Source organism: Mandrillus leucophaeus, unplaced genomic scaffold (assembly GCF_000951045.1).
Source record: "Mandrillus leucophaeus isolate KB7577 unplaced genomic scaffold, Mleu.le_1.0 Scaffold475, whole genome shotgun sequence".
Taxonomy (NCBI): Eukaryota; Metazoa; Chordata; class Mammalia; order Primates; family Cercopithecidae; genus Mandrillus; species Mandrillus leucophaeus.
Genome location: NW_012105087.1, coordinates 405541 through 428552, shown reverse-complemented (window position 1 = coordinate 428552; position 23012 = coordinate 405541). Strand labels below are relative to the sequence as shown.

At 43.7% G+C, this 23012-nt stretch overlaps 2 protein-coding genes and 1 pseudogene across 4 annotated transcripts in view; 2 read left to right on the top strand and 1 right to left on the bottom strand.

The window, feature by feature from the left end:
* The window catches only part of LOC105550294, a 931651-nt pseudogene that overhangs the window by 504883 nt on the left and 403756 nt on the right, over positions 1–23012 (top strand). The gene's annotated exons all lie outside the window — the stretch shown is intronic.
* POLR3C (polymerase (RNA) III (DNA directed) polypeptide C (62kD)) lies at positions 740–20412 on the bottom strand. Of its 2 annotated transcripts, none has more exons than XM_011995183.1 (15): positions 20112–20412; positions 18579–18745; positions 17794–18049; positions 17498–17683; positions 16051–16139; positions 11555–11659; positions 11337–11429; positions 8364–8444; positions 8031–8082; positions 7282–7342; positions 6684–6834; positions 4939–5040; positions 4790–4839; positions 3886–4035; positions 740–2812 (listed from the first exon to the last, which is right to left on the bottom strand). In XM_011995183.1, exons 2-15 carry the CDS (start codon positions 18723–18725, stop codon positions 2731–2733), a joined length of 1605 nt encoding a protein of 534 aa, XP_011850573.1. In that variant the 5' UTR covers positions 18726–18745; positions 20112–20412; the 3' UTR covers positions 740–2730. The 2 variants fall into 2 exon arrangements, with proteins under 2 accessions (XP_011850573.1, XP_011850572.1); XM_011995182.1 differs by lacking the exon at positions 20112–20412 and adding an exon at positions 19934–20030.
* Positions 20358–23012, top strand: part of RNF115 (ring finger protein 115) — an 86200-nt gene continuing 83545 nt past the window's right edge. Inside the window, exon 1 of the mRNA XM_011995185.1 lies at positions 20358–20703. Within this exon, the coding sequence (XP_011850575.1) occupies positions 20602–20703 (102 nt within the window). The 5' untranslated portion in view covers positions 20358–20601. The remainder of the gene's footprint in view (positions 20704–23012) is intronic.

The following is a 23012-nucleotide window of genomic DNA, read 5'->3' as shown; positions in this document are numbered from 1 at the left end:
CCTCATATTTTGCCTGAGATATTATTGCAAGTCTCCAAATAGTCTTGCCCCTACCAGTTCATCCTCTACAGTGCTGCCAGAGTGATGTTTCGTTTTGAGAGTCTCGCACCACCACCCAGACTGGAGTGCACTGGCGTGATCCCAGCTCACTGCAACCTCCATCTCCCAGGTTGAAACCATTCTCGTGCTTTAGCTTCCCAAGTAGCTGGGATTACAGGGCGCCCACCACAACGCCTGGCTTTTTTTCTTTTTTTGAGACGGAGTCTTGCTCTGTCACCCAGGCTGGAGTGCAGTGGCGCGATCTCGGCTCACTGCAACCTCCACCTCCCTGGTTCAAGCGATTCTCCTGCCTCAGCCTCCTGAGTAGCTGGGATTACAGGTGCGCACTACCACACCTGGCTAATTTTTAAATTTTTTGTAAAGATGAAATCTCACTATGCTGCCCAGGCTGTTCTTGAACTGCTAGCTTCAACTGATCCTCCCAGTGTGTTGGGATTATAGGATTGAGCCACCATCAAAATTATTCTTTTAGCTGTTTTGAAATGTACAGTAAATAACTATGCTACCCTGCTGATCTATCTAACACTAGGTCTTATTTCTTCAAACTGTATTAATCTGTGCCCACTAATCAACCTCTCTTCATCCTCCCCATCCTTCCTAGCTTCTGGTAATACCAATCTATTCTCTATTTTCTTGAGATCCACTTTTTTAGCTCCCATGTGAGAGAGAACATGCAATATTTGTTTCTGTGCTTGGTTTATTTTACTTAACATAGTGACCTCTAATTCCATCCATGTTGCTGCTAATGACAGGATTTCATTCATTCTTCCGGCTGAATAATATATACATTTTCTTTAGCCTTTCATCTATTGATGGGCACTTAGGTTGATTCCATGTTTTGGCTATCGTGAATAGTGCTGCAATAAACATGGGAGTGCAGGTATCTTTTTGATATATTGATTTCTTTCCTTTTGGAGAGAGAGAGATATATACCCAGTAGTGGAACTGCTGGAGCATACAGATCTATTTTTAGTTTTTTGAGGAACCTCTGTAGTCTTCCATGGTGGCTGTACCAATTTACATTCCCAATAGTGTACCAGGCAGGGCTTTCCTTTTTCCACATCCTCACTAGCATTCATTCTTTCTTTTTGGTAAAAGTAACTAATTGGGGTGAGATGATATCTGTGTGATTTTGATTTCCATTTCTCTGATTAGTGATGTTGAACATTTTTTGATATATCTGTTGGCCATTTGTATATCTTCTTTTGAAAACTACCTATTCAGATCTTTTGGCTATTTTAAAGTTGGATTATTTGTTCTTTTTGCTATTGCTTGAGCTCCTTGTGTATTCTGGTTATTAATCCCTTGTTAAGATAGTTTGCAAATAAAACATCCTCATCTTTCAAACTATACATTGTCACTTTCTCTGTGTTCCCTTTCCTGCCTGACCCTTTTCCCTTTCTGGCCTCTCCGTACGGAGTTACTCTTCTACTGTAGCACCTCCAATACTTGTACTTATGTACTTATTTGTCTCCTCCTACTAGACTGTATGCTCAAAATTTATTAATGTTTATAACTCCAAGGCTTACCCCAGTACTTAGCACAAAACAGGTGCTTAGTAAATGATGGTGACTGGTCTGAAGGCAGAGATGGTGTCTTACTTATCTTTGTATGTTGTGTTTAGTATGGTGGCTGGCAATTGTTTGGCACTCAAGTGTTTAAAGAATTAGAAAACACATTGGTGAGACCAAACTGAAGATATTATAAAACAACATTTAACTGCTTTAAATGAATTAAAGCTGCTGGGACAAATTATATCCATGATACTGAGAGAGACAATTTAGCGTTGCCAGTTTTAAGGAACCATGGAGAAGAGGAAGGTACTCATTTACTGTATGCTTATCATATGCCAGGCATTGGGCTAGCTGTTCTACATAGTTTCAGATGTGTTAGAAGCTTGGAGCTGGCAAATGTGGCTTCAGTCCAGATTCTAGTGTGACTGCTTGGGACAATCTACCTGCTAACCCTCAAAATAACTTTTTCTTCTACTCTGTGATAGCCTTTCACATTCCCTACACTATGTGTGTGTTAGAAATTAGTTCATCAGCCTGGGCAACACAGGGAGGCTCCGTCTCTACAAAAAAAAAAAAAAAAGAAAACATTAGCCAGGTATGTGTGGTGCATGCCTGTAGTCCCAGCTGCTCCAGAGGCTGACGTGCAAGGACGCTTGAGCTCAGGAGGTCAAGGTTGCAGGGAGCTGTGATTGCACTATTATACCCCAGCCTGGGTGACAGAGTGAGATCCTGTCTCAACAACAAATTTTCTGTCTTATCTATCTTATCTTATCTATCTATCTATCTCAACAAAATAAAGAACAGGCATAGACATTTGAAAATAAAATTAACTTCTTAGGAAGAAGTTTTCTACTGCCAGGGATGTAGGTAACCATAGGTGTGGGTAACTTCTTCATGGATACAGATACATCTGATAGATGATTAATCCTGTTGATTTAAGGTTCTTCCCAGTGCCAAGATTTGATGAGGGGAGATTATAGCAATGGATCTAAATATGCCAGATTCTTTCAGGTGTATCCTGGGCTGCAGGGGATAGACAGGGGGGTTTAGTTGAAGAATCTGCAACTTATCCCACTGCAAATAATGCATCCAGGTACTTCCTTTATTTTGCTTTCCATCCCCTCCCCCCAGATCTTTTGAGGAAGATGCTTCTGGATCACTGTCTCTTCATGGTGCACTCAATGTAAGACTCCAGCAGGAAGATGGTTTCGTCCACCTGGATCTCACTGGCATCCAACCTGAGTGAAAAAGTAAAAACATTTATTTGCCTAGACTGAATGTTCATTAGCATATTTAAGATTAGAGGCTAGGGTGGTGTGGCCATGGATAACTGCTTGGTTACCCCTGAGAGTGGATGGCAAGAAGGCAGGAGAACCAGTAGATCATTCTGCCATTTACCAAGCATCTTTTATGTGCCAGACACCATGGAAACTGCTAAGAATGCAAAATACAGAGCCTCTGTCCTGGGGGAGGGTAGTCTTTTTTTTTTTTTTTTTTTTTTTGAGACGGCGTCTCGCTCTGTCGCCCAGGCTGCAGTGCAGTGGCCGGATCTCAGCTCACTGCAAGCTCCGCCTCCCGGGTTTACGCCATTCTCCTGCCTCAGCCTCCCGAGTAGCTGGGACTACAGGTGCCCGCTACATCGCCTGGCTAGTTTTTTGTATATTTTTTTTTAGTAGAGACGGGGTTTCACCGGGTTAGCCGGGATGGCCTCGATCTCCTGACCTTGTGATCCGCCCATCTCGGCCTCCCAAAGTGCTGGGATTACAGGCTTGAGCCACCGCGCCTGGCCGGGGGAGGGTAGTCTTAATTGTTGTGGGATACAAAATCACAACACAAAAGTTAGTTGTTTTTGTATAACACTAGCAATGAACAATCCAAAAATGAAATAAGCAACCACTAACCTAGCATCCAAAAAAATACTTAGAAAGGCCAGATTTGAGACGCATTACTGAAGTAAAAGTAAGTCAGTGCAGTGGCACTTGCCTGTAGTCCCAGCTACTTGGGAGGCTGAGCAGGAAGATTGTTTGAACCTAGGCGTTCAAGGCCAGTCTGGGCAACACAGCCATAATCCCCTCTTAAAAAAAATTTACCAGTACTTGATGAATAAGAGAGTGTATATGGTGATGGAGAAGAAGCTGAGAACATCTTCAGAACTGCTAGTTTACAAAAATAGGTGGATTAAATTCTGTTCAGTTAGCTGGAGAAGACGGTGAGTTTAGGTTTGCTCATGCTAAGTTGGAGGGTTACAGATGTCAAAATGGATTTTCTGGATAGTATTTTGAAATGTAGGTCTGAAGTTTGTGATGCTTACTTGTTGACATTACGTTTCAGGGTCTCTAGCTGCTGACGTTCAGGAGCTGTGATCATCTCCTCTATTTCTTGTAACTGTGCTTCCTCTGCACCTGTAGCCTGCATAGATGCAATGATGGCTTCTACCCTCTGAGATTTTTCTAGTAGACGCCTGTCAAACAAACACAACTCTGAAACATGTTCCCTAACCTGGGAGATTCTCTTACTACGTATGTCTGAGGCACAGCCCACCACCCTTTTACCATTTTCCTGGTCAAAGTAGATAATGTTACCTTCTAAGGACATTTTCTACAAACTTACTGGGAAATAGAACTTTAATCCTGAAATTCTTACTGCCTCTCATTTGCACTTAAAGTTTGGTGCATTTGTACGTTTCTCATAAATTTAATCTGAAAAATTACTTCACTGGGAGCATGTTAGAAAAGTGTAGACTAATGCATGATTTATACTAATCTGAGCCAATGATTCAATGCAAGTAGACTGGTTGCTATCTCTATTGGTTCCTATTTCTCAAAAAAATATTTTTTTTTGAGATGGAGTGTCACTCTGTTGCCCAGGCTGGAGTGCAGTGGCATGATCTTGGCTCACTGCAAGCTCCACTCACTGGGTTTAAGTGATTCTCCTGCCTTAGCCTCCCAAGTAGCTGGGACTATAGGTGCCCGCCACCACGCCCAGCTAATTTTTGTATTTTTAGTGAAGACAGGGTTTCACCATGTTGGCCAGGTTGGTCTCTAACTCCTGACCTCAAGTGATCCACCTGCCTCGGCCTCCCAAAGTGCTGGGATTATAGGCATGAGCCACCCTGCCAGGCCCAGCATCTATTAGTTCCTATTTCTAGAGGAAATTTCCCCCTTAGGCCCTTGACTTTGAAAATTGTAAATAACTCAACTGAAAATGTTACTTACTTATTCTCTTTGGTTTCAAATTGCCTCCTTTCTATCAAGTTGGCTATGCTCTGAGGAAAGAGAAGACAGACCAAGGAATGTACATAGTTCTATTTCAGCAGCTCAGGGCGAAGTGGGCATATGAGGGGGACTTGTCCGTGTGGAGTTACCTTATAGCACCTGTGCAACAACATTCGGGCAGCTGACAGGATGTTCACAGTATATAAATAGAAGGTCCTGGATGGGGCATGGTCTGGTGTTTTGGGAATTTCCTATTTGTCCAATAGAAAGAAAAATAACAGAAATTATACTGTTTTAGAACTGGCAAAGTACACACTCATTCCACTTGGAGTTACTCAGCCCTCTTTTTTACTTATACTTTCCTGTTTCCTAGTCATTCAGTACCTGTGTTTATTTATTTATTTATTTAGAGACTGGGTCTTGCTCTGTTACCTAGGATGGAGTGTGGTGGCATGATATCAGCTCACTGCAACTTCTACCTCCGGCTCAAGCAATCCTCCCACCTCAGTCTCCCGAGTAGCCAGAACTACAGGCATGCACCACCATGCTCGGCTAATTTTTTACTTTTTTGGGCGTGGGGGAGACATGGTCTCACTATATTGCCCAGGCTGGTCTTGAATTCCTGGGCTCAAATGAGCATCCTGCCTTGGCTTCCCAAAGTGCTGAGATTACAGTTGTGCTCGACCCAGTCTCTGTGGTTTATGTCATACTTAGTCAAACGGAGAGCTGGGCTTCCCTGTTTTTTTATATGACTGTCAGCATCCTGAGCTGGGGAAGAAAGGGAAGGCAACTAACATTTACTGAGCAACTCTATGTGCCAGGTAAATTCTATTTGATCTTCACAGAAAACCATATTATTATTATTTTTGAGACGGAGTCTTGCTCTTTTGCCCAGGCTGGAGTGCAGTGGTGCAATCTCGGCTCACTGTAACCTCTGCCTCCCGGGTTCAAGCAATTCTCCTTCCTGTCTCCTGAGTAGCTGGGATTACAGACACACGCCACTACACCCAGCTAATTTTTGTATTTTTAGTAGAGACAGGGTTTCAACAGGTTGGCTAGGCTGGTCTCGAACTCCTGACCTCAAGTGATCTGTCCGCCGAGGCCTCCCAAAGTGCTGGGATTACAGGCATAAGCCACCGCGCCTGGCAACCATATTATTTTTATTATCACCATTCATCACTGTTTTATAGATGGGAAAAATGTAACTTGCTTAATGTAACTGGGTAAGGCAGAGCTCTAATCTGACTCCAAAATCCATTCTATTTACTCATAGGGTCTACTACATAGCCCTGCAGACTCAGTTAGATGTGTTGATAAATTTAAACTATTACAGAATTAAGGCTTAAGGAAGGACAGAAATAGAAGAGAAAAAAGACAGGATGGCTTTGGGGTGACGTCCTGGCTGTGCCTCTTTTTTTTTTTTTTGAGACAGAGTCTCACTCTGTCGCTCAGGCTGGAGTGCAGTGGCTCGATCTTGGCTCACTGCAACCTCCCCCTCTCGGGTTCAAGAGATTCTCCTTCCTGCCTCAGCCTCCTGAGTAGCTAGGATTATAGGTGCGTGCCACCAGGCCCAGCTAATGGTTTTGTATTTTAGTAGAGACGGAGTTACACCATGTTGGCCAGGCTGGTCTCGAACTCCTGACCTCAAGTGATCTGCCCACCTTGGCCTCCCAAAGTGCTGGGATTACAGGTGTGAGTCACTGTGCCCGGCTGCCTCTTTCTTACTAGGGCAGTTAAGGCCCCACATTATCCTCCAAGTGCTTGTGAATCATGTTTTTTTGTCTCAGAGCTGGATATAGAGTTTGCTTGGGGGTTCAGTATGTTTCCCTAAGAAGTTTCTCTCACCCTAGGCCAGCATTGCTGGTTGGCAATTATTACACCCTTGGTTGGTTACCTGGAGTGACATGAAATTTTCTGAGAGCATCTTATATAGCATATCCTTTGCCTCCTTGGCAGGAATCATTGCAAAGTCTTCCACTTGCTTCTGCTCTAGGTGTTTCTTCTGCAAAACTAGACGGAATATTCTAGCACAGCGAGACCCAAATCTGGAAAGGAATGAAGAAAGCAAATGGCATGCTAACATAGAAGATTAGCTTTAGTTCCCAGTCATAGATGGGGTGGTTGTTCTATTCCATGTGTGGAGCCAGGACCAGAAAGGAACAGTGATCAGAAAATTATTCTACAGCTCCACAGGCTGGTGATGGTAAGGCATCACCAACTGATGTTAATCATAAGGCAGTCACCAACTGCTGACTCATTTGAGTGCCACAGTTCCTACATTTGTAAGCAAAGGCTTTAGGGAGGCTGGTTAATTGGAATTAAGCAGTAGGTTATTTTAGGGTAAAGAGCAGTATTAATGCGATCCATAGGAGTCCAGTGAAAAAATGGGGCAAAGTGTGCCAAGGTGTGGTTATATTGGTTGCTTACATAATGATCAAATTACTTCATTGGGGATAGGAAGTATGTGATCCCAAACCCAGTGTCCCCCTTACCTCTCCTGTACGACAGACTCCAGAGTGGCTGTGGCTAGGGATGCTAATGCCTTATGGAGGTCTTTATGTAGAGAATTAAGGTCACTCAGTAATGTTTTGGCCTAGTTATTATGATCTGAGTTTTACTCCTAAGTTTCTATTTTAAAGCTATTTTGCTTTTCATGTTATAATTTATGGTTTCAGTTATGGTACGTAAATATTCCAAAACTTTAATACAAGTATTTAAGTAAGGGTTTTGCTTAACTACAATTTGGCGGATTAAAAGTCCTTTTTACTTCTTTTTTTTGAGACAGGGTCTCACTCTGTCACCCAGGTTGGAGTACAGTGGCATCATCTCAGCTTACTGCAACCCCTGTCTCCTGAGCTCAAGCGATCCTTCCACCTCAGCCTCCTGAAGAGCTGGACTACAAGCACGCATCATTACATCTGGCTAGTTTTTGTATTTTTTGTAGAGATGGGGTTTTGCCATGTTGCTTAGGTGATCCTGAACTCCTGGGTTCATGCAATTCACCTGCCTCAGCCTCCCAAAGTTCTAGGATTACAGGTGTGAGCCACTATGCCTGGCTTCTTTTTACTTCTTTATTATCAATGCAGTTCACTGGAAATTCATAGAAAAATTTATTTAACAATTATTTCAATTTTCTAACTTATTTAGTGTAATAAACATTATCAAATCTTTCTTTCCTAAAGCACCATTCTGATTTATAGGTCTGGCTGCCTGACTCTAAGGAAATAACTGGTAAGGATACTGATGACATACATTCCTCCACCACTGTCGCCAGACTTTCCAACAAACTCTAGCTATTAAGAAAAAGAGAGAGTGTTAACTGAATGGAAGTCCAGTGATTCTGTTTCCAATGGAACAAATCTGACCAAAAGTCTGCAGCAGACAGACTATTCTCTGCCTAGCCAACCCAATTTCTCCACATCATTTGATCTCCCATCAAATGATGTGGAGAAATTGTCTGGGTTGGCTAGGCAGAAAATAACTCTACAGGAGAATGATACTAGATATCAGTGCAGAAGTAAATTATCAACAGTACAGACTAAAGAAAAAAGAAAAACAGCAAAAATAGACTTACCGGATCATCTGCCAGCAGAGTGAGATACTGATCAAGAACTTGCTTAGAGATGTTATAGCCAACAGGTAGGGATCTGAAGATCTATGGAGCAAAAGACACTTAAAATGGGTTTGGGAACTTAGAACTCCTAACTTTACTGAAATAAAGATGTTTTAGGCTGGGCGCAGTGGCTAACGCCTATAATCCCAGCACTCTGGGAGGCTGCGGCAGGTGGATCACTTTGGGTCAAGAGTTGGAGAGCCTGACCAACATGGTGAAACCCTGTCTCTAGTAAAAATACAGAGTTAGCTGGACGTGGTGGCGCATGCCTGTAATCCCAGCTATTTGGGAGGCTGAGGCAGGAGAATCACTTGAACCTGGAAGGCAGAGGTTGCAGTGAGCCGAGATTGTGCCATTGCTCTCCAGCCTGGGCTACAAGGGCGAAACTCCGTCTCAAAAAAAAAAAAAAGTTTTAATTTTAGTTTTATCACAAAACTGTCCAAAAATATTCATAGCAGGATTGTTTGTAAGAGTAAAAAATTAGAAACACCCAAATGACCAGTACTGAGGAGTACACTAAAATATAGCATGGCCATTAAGTGGAATATGATACAGTCATTATGAAGAATGAGACAAATCTATAGAAACTGACATGAAAAGTTTTACATACACTATCATATAAAAAAACAAGTTATAGAACAATATGAATAGGTCGGGTGCGGTAGATCATGCCTTTGTAACCCCAGCACTTTGAGAGGCCGAGGTGGGCGGATCACTTGAGGTCAGGAGTTCAAGACCAGCCTGGCCAACATAGTGAAACCCTGTCTCTACTAAAAATACAAAATTTAGCCTGGTGTGGTGGCATGGGCCTGTGATCCCAGTTACTCGGGAGGATGAGCAGGAGAATGCCTTGAACCCAGGAGCTGAAGGTTGCAGTGAGCTGAGATCATGCTATTGCACTCCAGCCTGGGTGAAAGAGTGAGACTCTGTCACAAAAAAATGAAAAAAAAAAAAAAAAGCCAAGCCAGCATGAATAGTCCCATTTTGGGGTTAAAACATACATACACCCACACATATGTTAGAGTATGCAAGGTCTGAATAAAGATACATACCAAACCTTTTTTTTTTTTTTTTTGAGACAGAGTCTCACTCTGTCTCCCAAGCTGGAATGCAGTGGTGTGATCTCAGCTCTCTGCAACCTCCCACTCCTGGGTTCAAGCGATTCTCCAGCCTCAGCCTCCCACGTAGCTGGGACTACAGGCGCCCACCACCATGCCTGGCTAATTTCTGTATTTTTAGTAGAGATGAAGTTTCACCATGTTGGACTATGCTGGTCTTGAACTCCTCAGGTGATCTGCCCATCTCAGCCTCCCAAAGTGCTGGAATTATACGTGTGAGGCGCTGCATCCGGCCTTTTTTTTTTTTTTTTTGAAATAAGGTTTTGCTCTGTTGTTTAAGCTGTAGTGCAGTGGCATGATCACAGTTCACTGCAACCTCAAACTCCTGGGCTCAAGCAATCCTCCTGCCTCAGTCTCTCGAATAGCTGTGACTATAGGCATGTGGCACCACACCCAACTAATTTTTTTAAAACATTTTTTGTAGAGACGGGGGTCTTGCCATGTTGCCCAGGTTGGTCTTGAACTCCTGGCCTCAAGGGATCCTTCTGCCTCAACCTCCCAAAGTTCTAGGATTACAAGTGTGAGTTATTGCACCTGGCTGTAGAACTTTAAAATAAACAATATAAAAATGTAGGAATATTTAAGTAAATATAGTCATGCACCACATAACATTTTAGTCAACAATGGACTGTGTGCAGCTGTGGTCCCATAAGATTATACTGGAGCTGAAAAATTCCTACTGTTTTGTGATTTCTTGCTGTTGTAACATCATAGCACAATGCCGCCGTGAAACACATTACTCACGTTTGTGGTGAGGCTGGAGTGCAGTGGCATGATCTTGGCTCACTGCAACCTCTGCCTCCTGGGTTCAAGTGATACTCCTGCCTCAGCCTCCCGAGTAGCTGGGACCACAGGTGCACGCCACCATGCCTGGCTAATTTTTTTTTTCTTTTGTATTTTAGTAGACGGGTTTCACCATGTTGCCCAGGCTGGTCTCGAACTCCTGAGCTCAAGCAATCCACTAGCCTCGGCCTCCCAAAGTGCTAGGATTACAGGCGTGAGCCACCCTGCCCAGCCTGTTACTGTTTTTAATAAATACAGTGTAGCCTAAGTATGTAGACCTTCACATTCACATTTGCCATTCATTCACTGACTCCCGCAGGGCAACTTTTAGTCCTGAAAGCTCCATTCATGTTAAGTGCACTAAAGAGGTGTAGTTTTTAATTTTTCATACCATATTTTTACTGTACCTTTTCTGTGGTTTAGATGTTTAGATACACAGATGCCACTGCATTACAACAGCCTACAGTATTCAGTACAGTAACATGCTGTACAGGTTTACAGCCTAGAAGCCATAGGCTATCCCATACGGTCTAGGTGTGCTGTAGGCTACACCGTCTAGGTTCATGTAAGTACACCCTACGATGTTCACACAATGATGAAATGGCCTGACGACACATTTCTCAGAATGTATCCCGTTGTTAAGTGGTGCATGACTGTATTACTACGAAAGTAATATAAATAACACATATTGGATATATTAGATATCAGTATTTTAAATACAAGGGGTCAAATAATATCCTGAATGCCAAGGCTCTCAGAGTCCAAATCGTGGATTCTTAAAATAATTAGGAATAGGCTGTACTTGACGAACAGATACTTTGACTAAGTGAATAGTGTAGATTTTTAAAAGCTGGATCCTAAGAGACCAAACATTTCAGTGCTCACCACTTGAAGATAATCCCTGCTCCACATCAAACAAACGCCCTTCTCTATCAAGGCTCAGACCTCAACCCAAACCCAGGATCTGTGTATAATAAACGTTGTTAATACCCAAGAATCTGTCAGAAAGTTAGCGCAAGAACACGAAACTCACCTCATTGGAAGACAATGGCTGGGTGAAGGGAGCACTAGAGGAAGTGGTAATCTCACTCATTCGGAGCATGGTTCGCACAATCTCGCTGCTCGTCTGTTTGAAAAGTAAACTAGAATTCAGAAATCACAGTGCTGCCCCCGGCTCTCTGTGCCAATGGCCAGATATGACAAATAAGTAAATGTCCCTGATGACCAATGACAGACCCACTTAGGTATTACCTGGTCCATCCTGTTAGCTACTGCACTCACAATGGCTTGGTCACGGAAGTGTTGGTGGAATCTGTCAAGGTTGGCCTGCCAATAAATCCCGTCATCTGGAATGGGCTGAGGAAGAGAAAAGATTTAGAGAGAAACATTTAGATATAATGTAAAGTTTTCTGGTGAGGAGCTTGGATTTAATGGTTCACCATTTCTTTTCCTACACAGTAACAACTAAATTGGTTGGAGAAAAATCATTCAGTCATGTAGATTGGTGTCTAGACAAATCCCAACTTCAAACAGGTTCTCTAAGCTCATCTCCAATCTTTCTCTCCCTATTTTATTATTTTACTTTTTTTTTGAGATGGAGTTTTGCTCTTGTCACCCAGACTGGAGTGCAGTGGCGTGATCTCGGCTCACTGGAACCTCTGCCTCTCGGGTTCTAGCGATTCTCCTGCCTCAGCCTACCGAGTAGCTGGGATTACAGGCAACCACCACTGAGCTAGGCTAATTTTCGTATTTTTAGTAGAGTTTGAGTTTTACAGTGTTGGCTAGGCTGGTGCTGGGATTACAGGCGTGAGCCACCATGACCGCCCTTTCTCTCCCTATTTTAACTCTTCTCCATTACCCTCAAGTCTCCAACCTGACCCTTCTTCCTTCTCACTCTTGGCAGATGACTTTGCCTCTGATTTCACAGAGAAAATAGAAGCCACTAAGCCAGAACTTACTCAGCTCTGTGCACATCCTCACCACATTTCTTTCTTTTTTGTTCTTAACTCATATTTTCACTCACTTTTATCACAGCTGAAAAATGTTCCTTTTACCTAAGGTTAATGCCCATATTGGTATTCCAGATCTTACTCTCTCATTCATTCTTGGGGATCCAGCTCTATTTTACCCTGTCCTCTAACATCTTCAGCCTTTCCTTCTCTACCGCCTTCTTATCAGCCTTTACCCTGTCCAAGTCTCTTTTACTCTAGAATTCTCCTTCAACCCTATGCCTTCTCTTCTTTTCCTTACTGTCACAGCCAAGCTTCTCAAACAGTTGGCCATCCCAGCTGTTATCTCTATCTAGATTTACTTAACCCGTTTCCACCATTGTACTGAAATGTCAATTGTCACTTGCATTCCAGTGAAATTCCACAATTGTCCCTGAGGACTCTATGTTGTTAAGTTCAAATAATACTTTCCACTTCTGATCTTATTTAACCTTTTGGAAGCATATGACATGGTTGGACATTTTTTCCTTCTTAAAACTTTATGTGGCTCCTTGGATTTTATGACACCATTTTTTTTTTTTTTTCTTTTTAAAGACAGGGTCTTTGTCACCCAGGCTGGAGAGCAGTGGTGTGATCGTAGCTCACTGCAGCCGTGACCTCCTTGGGCTCAGGTGATCCTCTCACCTCAGCCTCCCAAATAGCTGGGACCACAGGTGTGTGCCACCACGCTTGGGTAATTTTTGTATTTTTTGTAGAGACAGGGTCTCACCATGTTGCTCAGGATGGTCTCAAACTCCTAGGCTCAAGTGATCCGCCAGCCTTGCCCTTCCAAAGTGTTAGGATTACAGGTGTGAGCCACTGGGCCTGGCTGACACTATTTTTTCTTGGTGCTACTTTGAACCTTTCTGGCCACCTTTCCTCAGTCTCCACTGATTCCTCTTTCAGATCCTACCTATAATACTGGTGTTTTGTCAGGGTTCTGTCCATACCTTTCCTTTCTTTTTATTCTACGTGCTCTACTTGGGTAATTTTATCTGCTCTCCAGGCTTCAACTATTAGTGCATTTCCAAATATGTCACTCTATCCTAGAACCCTCTCTCTCTTTTTTTGAGACGGAGTTTTGCTCTTTCGCCCAGGCTGGAGTGAAGTGGCACAACCTCGGCTCACTGCAACCTCCACCCTCCAGGTTCAAGCGATTCTCCTGCCTCAGCTTCCTGAGTAGCTGGGATTACAGGCCTGTGCCACCATGCCTGGCTAGTTTTTGTATTTTTAGTAGAGATGGGGTTTCGCCATGTTGGCTAGGCTGGTCTCGAATTCCTCACCTCAGGTGATCACCCGCCTCGGCCTCCCAAATTGCTAGGATTACAGGCATGAGCCACCGCACCCGGCCTATCCTAGAACCCTCTATTAGGCTTCAGATGCATAGACTCAGCTGCCTATTTGACACTTTCACTTGTTCTCCAAACTGTTCTGTTTTGTAAGTTTTCAGGTAACTGCACTATAACCATCCCAGTTTTTTTTTTGTTTTTTTTTTTTGAGACAGGGTCTTGCTCTGTTGCCCAAGCTGTAGTGCAGTGGCACAATTGTGGCTCACTGCAGCCTTGACTTCCTGGGCTCAAGTGATCCTCCCACCTCAGCCCCTCAGTAGCTGGGACTACAAGCATGTGCCATCAGGTCTGGTGGATTTTTTTTTTTTGGTAGAGATAGGGTCTATGTTGTCCAGGCTGGTCTCAAACTCCTGGGCTCAAGTGATTCTTCTGCGTCAGCCTCCCAAAATGCTGGGATTACAGGCGAGAGCCACTGTGCCTAGACAACCCAATTTCTTTCTTTCTCTTTCTCTCTCTCTTTTTTTTTTTTTGGAGATAGAGTCTCGCTCTGTCACCCAGGATGGAGTTCAGTGGTGCAATCTCGGTTCACTGCAACCTCTGCCTTCCAGGTTCAGGCCATTATCCTGCTGCAGCCTCCCAAGTAGCTGTGATTACAGGCACCCACCACCATGGCCGGCTAATTTTTGTATTTTTAGTAGAGACGGGGTTTCACCATGTTGACCAGGCTGGTCTTGAACTCTGACCTCAGGTGATCCACCTGCCTCGGCCTCCCAAAGTGCTGGGATTACAGACGTGAGTCACCATGCTTGGCCGGCCAACCCAATTTCTTAAGCTACAAACTTGGGTATCACCCCTAGTCCCTTGCTGTCCATAATCTACCATCCCATTACCAAGTTCTATCTATTCTTCATAGTTATCAGATGTCTACTTTTCTCTCTCCTATCATTACCTTATTTCAGACTCTAAATCTTGGCCCATCTGGATTACTACAATAACCTCCTAACTGGTTTTTCTTTTTTCTTTTGTTTCCCCTTTAAAACATAGCAGACATTATAAAAGGAATAACTGGGTTTTCTCCTTCTAATTTTGTTTTGCATCATTCTTCCCATTTCTTTTTTTTTTTTTTAAACTGTTTTGGGTCACAGTTCCTTTGAAGAATGTAATGAAAGGTATGGAGAGCTTCACTGAAAAATGCACATAAGTACAAGCAGACTCTCTGAAATCCATCCATGGAGTAGTACAGGTTAGGAACTGCTATGCTATAATAATCTTTCTAACATATAAATCCAGTTACTTCATTTCTCTGCTTAAAATCCATCAATGGCTCTCCCTTGTCTTCAGGATAAAGTCCACACCTCTTAGACAAACATGTACACAAATAATAAATAATTCCAGTTATAAATATAAATGCTGTGAAGTATATGAAATGAGAAATGTTGTAGGGATCAGTGTAGGAGAGGACAATGGTGCTTGAAGTCTATGAAAAGAGCATTTAAGACAGAAATGATAAAAACAGAGACCACTACATGAAGATCTGGGGACAAACATTTGAAGCCAGAGGCATGATAAGGGCCAAAGTTTAAAGACTAGAAAGAGTTTGACATGTTTAAGAGATAGAAAGTCAGTAGGGGGAACACAGTGAGCAAGACGGAGATGGGTCAGAGGTGAGGTTGAAAAGCCTGTCTCCAACAGATCATACGAAGACCTAGATCATGTAAGGCTTCCTAGCCCGTATCTTGGATTTCTTCTAGGAGTAAAGGAAAGCTATTAAAGGAGTCTAATCAGTGGATGTATTGTTTTGTTTTGAACTTAGAAAGTCATTTTGGCTACTAAGTAGGTAAGAATGCAGCTAGGGAGACCATTAACGAAAGGGTTAGGAAAGAGTTGATGAGAGACGGCAGTTAAAAGATGAGAAATGGTTGGATTTGAGGTAATTATGGAAACTGGGCTGATATGTTTTACTGTGAGATTAGAGGGTTCCAAGGATTTTGGCCTAAGCAGAAATGGTGGTGTCCTAGGTGGCTGGCCTAGGTGGTAGTGTCTTTTACTAAGAGGAGGAATCAATTATTCTGTTTTGGCCACACCAAGTTTGAGATGCTTACTGACATCTTTATAGGCATGCTAAGAAGGCACTGAATATGAGTTCAGGCCTATGTATAGTTTTTAGACCCATTTTTCACCACTGTTTTTAGGTTCTTGCCATATTGAGCAATCTAAACTTTTTCTAGGCCCCTTTTTACATAGCCTGTTATCTCTGTTCAATGAAAGAATTAAGGCTCAGAAGGGAGACAGTAATGGTTCATTCTTTGTGAATGAATAGAATGGTTCATTCTATTTCTAATATTTAATGAGGTTCATAATCCTACTGCTTCTTAGCTCAGGAAGCTTTAAGCTCTCTTGGGGCTTGTTATCTGAGTGCTCTTTCTGGCCTGCTTCAGGGTGAGGACTTCTAATCAAGAAGCCCCATTACCTCCTTGTTATCTGTAGTATGTTTTGGTCTCTTGGCCTTGGGTTCCCCAGCAGCATCTTCATCAGATGATCTGCGCCTTTTACCTTTTCCTGCCAAACAAATAATTGAACACTTAGACTGTATGACTGTATGACAGCAAATGACCAAACATGAGAGCAGGTGTCTTTCACTCCAAAGGCATCTATAGCTGCCTCTAGATCAGAGTTGCTTAGGGGGCTGAAGAGCTATAAGAAATTCAAGTAAAGGATGAAATGATCTGAAACTCAACATGTTCAAAAAGCAGCTTATAGTCTTTCTCCTCCAATACTCTCTTTCATGGCCAATGATATCACCATTCTTCCACATGTGCAAGTCAGACACACAAATGTCATTCTTAATACTTGTCTCCTTCACCCTCTGTTTCATTTTCCACCAGTCTGTCAACATTTACCTTTGCCCCATTCTCCCATCCTTTCTGTAGACAAAAAATCTTTTAAAAGTATAAATTAGATCATGTCATTTCCTAAAAAATCCTTTAGTGGTTTTCCTTTGCTCTTAGCATAAAGAACAAATGCTCTATAAGGTCTTACTTGATTTAGTCCCTGCCTGTTTCCCATCCAAGTACTAAGCAGGTCGATCCTGATTAGCTTCTGATATCAGACCCCTGCCTATCTATGTCTCTAACCTTATCTCATGCCTCTTTGCTTTGCTTACAATGCTTTAGCTATACTGACACTCTCTCATTTCCTCAAATGCTTTTTTTTTTTTTGAGATGGAGTCTTGCTCTGTTACCCAGGCTGGAGTGTGACAGAGCTGGAGTGCAATGGCATGATCTCAGATCTTGGCTCACTGCAAGCTCTGCCTCCCGGGTTCATGCCATTCTCCTGCCTCAGCCTCCAGAGTAGCTGGGACTACAGCACCCGCCACCATGCCCGGCTAATTTTTGTATTTTTTTAGTAGAGACGGGGTTTCACCGTGTTAGCCAGGATGGTCTGGATCTCCTGACCTCGTGATCCGCCCGTCTCGGCCTCCCAAAGTGCTGGGATTACAGGCTTGAGCCACCGTGCCCGGCCTCCATTATATATTTTCATAACACCTCATACTTTACCTTCATGGTACTTATCACGGTTTAATCATATATCTATGTGATTTTCTGATTAATGTATGTGTCATAATACTATGACAGTTCCTTCATAGGAATATTTCCTTCATAGTACTTATCATCGTTTAATGATATATCGATGTGATTTTCTGATTAATGTATGTCTCCTAAAGCCCCATGACAGAGACCATGATTTTTTCATTGTTATCCACCACGATGTTTGACACATAGCAAATGTTCAGACTGATTGGTAAATCAGTCTGATTTACCAATGGTAAATGTTCACCTGATTCATACATTTGATAATCAATCAAGAAGAATCCACAATTAAGGCAAGTCACAGTTCCAGGGGTTAAAATTCCTTACCTATCAAGCTCAGCTTAGGAACCAGGTACATGTCCTTTTCATTAATGACAAGTGTGGGGGCAGGTGGTGGTGGCCCAGGGTCTGAATTCTCAGTGGTAGGTACTGAGGGGCAGCGTTGTACAAAGTGTGTGTCTGCCAGTCGTACAAATGTGTTTGATACTTCAGCATAGTCCATAGTCTTGCCATCTGTATAAGAGGAGGAAAAAGGCAGATGAGACGGCCTAAGATAGCTAAGGGTCCATTCCTGTAGCCAGCTGATCTATGCTTCTGTTAACAACTATGGATACAGTACTAACCCTCCATGGTCTCTGTGAGCCGGTCTGCCACTTTCTTCACAACAGCTGACATTGTCAGTTTGCCATTCAACAGAAGCTCCTCAACGATCAGTTCTCCAGTGTCACTGTACAGAGTTTTGGTAGTATAGATGTACCGGGGATATCTAAGCATTCGCAATACCCGGCTGCACTGGGCTTCATACTCCACCACACCACGTTTGTGCACTTGATAACTCACCAGGTTATGTTGGATGAGGACACACAGGGCTTTTTTCACCTAGATGGGACATAAAGAGAAGAGAGGAAAGACCTGAAGATATAGCTCATTACTGCTGGAAATTTTTTGTCCAACAACTTACTAAGCAACAACTTACTAAGAAAATGGCTAGATAATTTCTGCACTTATTTTCTCTCCATTGGAGTAGCTAATAAGAATCAGACATCAATACAATAAATCAGGAAGATTCCTTGCTATATTTACTCTGATCCTTATCTTTCAAAACACAATTTACTTTCATCATTCTCATTCCTTAAAGGCAGTACTGAGATTAAAAGACCTATTGTGAATAAATGAGGTATGGCATGGGAAGAGCAAAGATTTGCCTAAAAGCTGTCATGAACTAGGAACACTTTGAGAAACAAAATGTTGATGCCTAAGTCCCATCCTTTTCTTCCCCAAAAAACATTGTTCTGCTCCCAGGGCAGGTTTTCTTCATTTTTCCCTTTCTGGGGTGAGAAGAACAATATTCAAAGATGGGTGAGATAAATTAGTGAAATGAGAGAAAATTAATGTCATTTAGACATACCTGATCCAGTGATGTTCCTGTGTCATGGGCAATTACTCTTAGTGGCTGGCTGCCGGTTCTTATCAGATGGACTCCAATTTTTTCTACAATCTCTCCAAAATGCTCTTGCAGCAACAAAGAACAGAGCTTAATTTCTGCTTGAGTCATGGTACTGGGGAGTCTGAGAGCTAGGGAAAAAACACCAAAATGGTACAATGGAAAGTCTTTCATGCTGGAGGCAGAGCTGCTGAGTGTAAATTCATGTATTCTTTCTGGAGGGTAATTTGACAATACATATCAAAAAGCCTTAAAAATCTTGCATATGTTTGAAACAACAATTTCTTTTTGGATATTGTATCCAAGGAAAGAATAAAAAGCTAATAATAATGAAGTCATTAGTTCTCTCTATAATACAGACTTACTGGAAACAATCTAACGTCTAACAATAAATGATGGCATACCCATACAATGGCATACTATGCCAACAAAGTTATTTAGTACCATGTGTATTCGTGTAGAAGAAAATTATTCATAATAGGCTGGCGCTGTGGCTCATGCCTGCAATCCCAGCACTTTGGGAGGCTGAGGTGGGCGTATCACAAGGTCAGGAGTTTGAGAACAGCCTGGCCAACATAGTGAACCCCTTCTATACTAAAAATACAAAAAAAATTTAGCTTGGCGTGGTGGCGGGCGCCTGTAATCCCAGCTACTTGGGAGGCTGAGGCAGGAGAATCGCTTGAAGTGAGGAGACGGAGGTTGCAGTGAGCTGAGATCGCGCCACTGCACTCCAACCCGGGCGACAGTGCGAGACTCTGTCTCCAAAAAAAAAAAACCAAAAAAAAAAGCAAACAGAGGAAAATTATTCATAATATATTAAGTGACAGAAGCTGAAAAATATAAAAATTCAATTATTGTAAAAAAAGGAAAAATGTATGCAAAGAAAAAGACTGTGCATCAAATATACCTCTATGGGATTATGCATGATTCTGATTTTCTTTAAAGATTGGGAGTAGATGATTTTGCAGTCTGTCACAGACCTTAGTTTCTACACTTCATTGCTTGGAAGAATTAAGGTCACTGTTCACAGCACAGTGGAAGTGAGCAGGCAGTGTTATTCTTAGTTCATAAAGGAAATGATAATTTCGAAAAAGAAATTTAGGCGGTAAAGAACTGTTTCTCAACAGGGCGTGTCAAATAGGAGATGAGGTTACGTTGTTTGCAGGACAGCATTCAATTCTTAAACTTCTACTCCTTGACAAAGTTGACACAATCAGAAACGGACGTAGTTTATTATACGATTACTTCCTTATTACAAATTGCTACCAAACATTACTTATTTCTTCCAATTCCTAAGAAGCCTCAGTATCACCAGAGACCTATTTCGTCCATCCGCGTATCTTTGGAGAAGCATTCCCAGATCCCTTGCCATCCTCGGAAAGGACTTACAAGACGCTTGGCTCCTAGCTCTACACTCCCTTTACACAGGTTCCCATTCCGGATTTGGTCTCTTGGTCCAGTCAGTGCTGCCACGTTCAGACAGCATTTTCCACTAACCTCAGGATCAGCGCAGTTCAGAGGCACCAACCCCAATGCCGCTGAACTTCCCGCGACGGCTTCCTGCGGCTCCCGCTGGCCTTCTGAGCGGAAGTGGAGCCCACCGCCCTTTCAAGGAAGAGGACGGCCACCGAAGAGGACGCGGAAAGGCAAAAAGCGCGTGCCGCTCTACGCTAGAGTTTCGGCGGCTTCCGGGGACGCTCTTTCTTTCTTCTCGCTGGAAGGCTGGAGGACCAGCGAGGGGCTGTTTGTGGAGCCGGCGGGCGGGCGGTTTGCCTCTCCTTCCTGCGCCTATTTGGTGCTGGGAGGCGGGCCGCAGGGTTGCTGTTGGCGCCGCCGCCTCTCTGGGTCTGGCCGACTCACGTGACCGACGCGGGCTCTGAAGCGGTGGGCCGCACCGAGGCGGCGGTGGCTACTGCAGCCCGGGAGGTAGCGGCCTGGCGAGGGACGGGCCGGCTGCCCTCTCGGACGGCCGCGGCGGAGGACAAAAATGGCGGAGGCTTCGGCGGCCGGGGCGGACTCGGGCGCCGCTGTAGCCGCCCACCGGTTTTTCTGCCACTTTTGCAAGGGCGAGGTCAGCCCCAAACTACCGGTAAGAGCCCCGTGTTCTCTGTACTTGGGAACCTCATAGATTCCTGGCTCTGATGTCCCGGAACTGGGTCTGGAGCTTTCCGCACACCCTTGACTCCCAGGACATCGGTCTGCCGAATACCTGCTGCCCACTTTTCCAGCCACTGGCCCTAGACCCTGGGCGTCACGGCTCCGGCCCCGTACCTCCTGCCCACCTCTTAATTCATCGTGGGCTGCTTCACCTGATCTCACCTCTTTACCTCTCCTGTCCTTATTATTATTATTTTTTTCTTAGCAAGTTTCCCTCTGATAACTCTCCCCTCAATTTTCTTGCATTCTTTTATACCTGGTCTTTTCCCCACGATGACCTCCCCCCATACTCCTTCCGCTGTGTCTTCTCACCTTCCTCTACGTTCTTTTCCACTTTTCACTCCCCCCGCCCCCGCCACCTCCCTTGTCAGTGAAGCAAAATAGCGGATTGCTGAGGATTGTCCCTATTCGGTTTTCTCTGGGGAAGGAAGGAAGGAAGCACAGAAAGGGGGTTGGATGGTATCTGTGAGGCGAAAAGGAGGATTTTGCTCTTCAGAGGTTTCCAGGGTCCTTGTGAAAGTGAAAATAGCAGCGTACTAATGACTTGCAGACGGCCTGCACTCCTATCACTATTGAAGGAAATGGCTTTAGGAAGAAGGCAGGACGTACTGTTTCAACTTCGTTTATTTTGGTTGTCATATTGCTAGTGTCTTTAATACCATTGTTCCGCCCCCCGCCCTGTCCCTTTCTTCACTTAAGAAAAAGAGCCGGGATAGAATGTTGGGGTTGCTACCTCTGACATGAAATTGGTTTTCACGAGTTTCTGCCAGACTGTTAGCTCCTTGAGAGGCAGTGCTGTGGTTGTGAAAAAAGCACTTTTGTAGGTCAGGCGCGGTGGCTCAGGTCTGTAATCCCAGTACTTTGGGAGGACGAGGCAGGAGGATTGCTTGAGGCCAGGAGTTTGAGACCAGCCTGGGCAACACAGTGAGACTCCTCTCTACAAAAAACAAACAACGCTTACGCAGCTTATTAGCCAGCACCAGCATCACAAACCCAGAAGCTGTTTTGGGTTGGGTTGTAGCTACTAGGAGGAGCTCCCCCAGGGTGAATGTCAGTCCTATCTTTGGCCAACTGTCTTCATGGTTGTTCCATTCCTTAGAAGTGTCCAGGTTCAGCCTTACCATAGAGTGGCAACATAATGTATGTTTATATTTATGGTGTCTCAGATACAGTGTAGGAGGAAGCCTTCTAAAGTGAGTCTGTATATCTTATTTCTTAGAAACAAATGGAGTCCAGTGAGTAAGTGCTTAAAGGGTGTTTTATAGTCTTCTCTCTCTCAAAAGTTTTGTTTAAGGCATTATGATATATTCTGTCCTCTCTACTTGCCTCACCCCCCAACATCGGAGTCATAGTTTCATATAAATGCTACTTAGCTTTTTTTTTTTTTTTTCTCCCTTTGAGACAGTCTCCGTCTATCACCCAGGAGCATGATTTTGGCTGACTGCAACCTCCACCTGCCGGGTTCAAGCGAGTCTCCTGCCTCAGCCTCCAGGTAGCTGGGACTATAGGCACGCGACCACCACACCTTGGCTAATTTTTGTATTTTTAGTAGAAATGGAGTTTCACCTTGTTGGCCAAGCTGGTCTCGAACTCTTGACCTCAAGTGATCCGCCCGACTCGGGCTTCCAAAGTGCTGAGATTACAGGCGTGAGCCACCACTCCCTGCCTAAATGCTAGTTTTGCTTGCTGATTTTGCTGTGTGTTTATGGGTTTTTTTTTTCTTTTTTGGCCATATTTCAGTGCTGGGAAGAGCAGGTGCCTAGTTTTTTTCCAGCCAACATCAGAGCCTGCAGAACTCTTTTACCATAGAGAGGAGTGTGGAATTCAGCCAGTATGTGTGTAACCGACCAGGGGTATGTTGTTGAATGTGATGCCTTGTTGAATATTGCAACCTTAGCTTTTTTCATCTTTAAGTTGCTGTTCACTATTTTGCCTTTAAGAGTGAGAAGTTGGCCAGGCGTGGTGGCTCACGCCTGTAATCCCAACACTTTGGGAGTCCAAAGCAGGCAGATTGCTTGAGCTCAGGAGTTTGAGACTAGCCTGGGCAACATGGAGAAACCCCATCTGTACCAAAAAATAAAAAAATCTGCCGTGTGTGGTGACATGCACCTGTAGTCCCAGCTATTCAGGAGGCTGAGGTAGGAGGATTGCCTGACCCCAGGAGGCGGAAGTTGCAGTGAGCTGAGATTGCATCATTGCACTCCAGCCTGGGCAACAGGGTGAGACCCTGTCTCAAAAAAA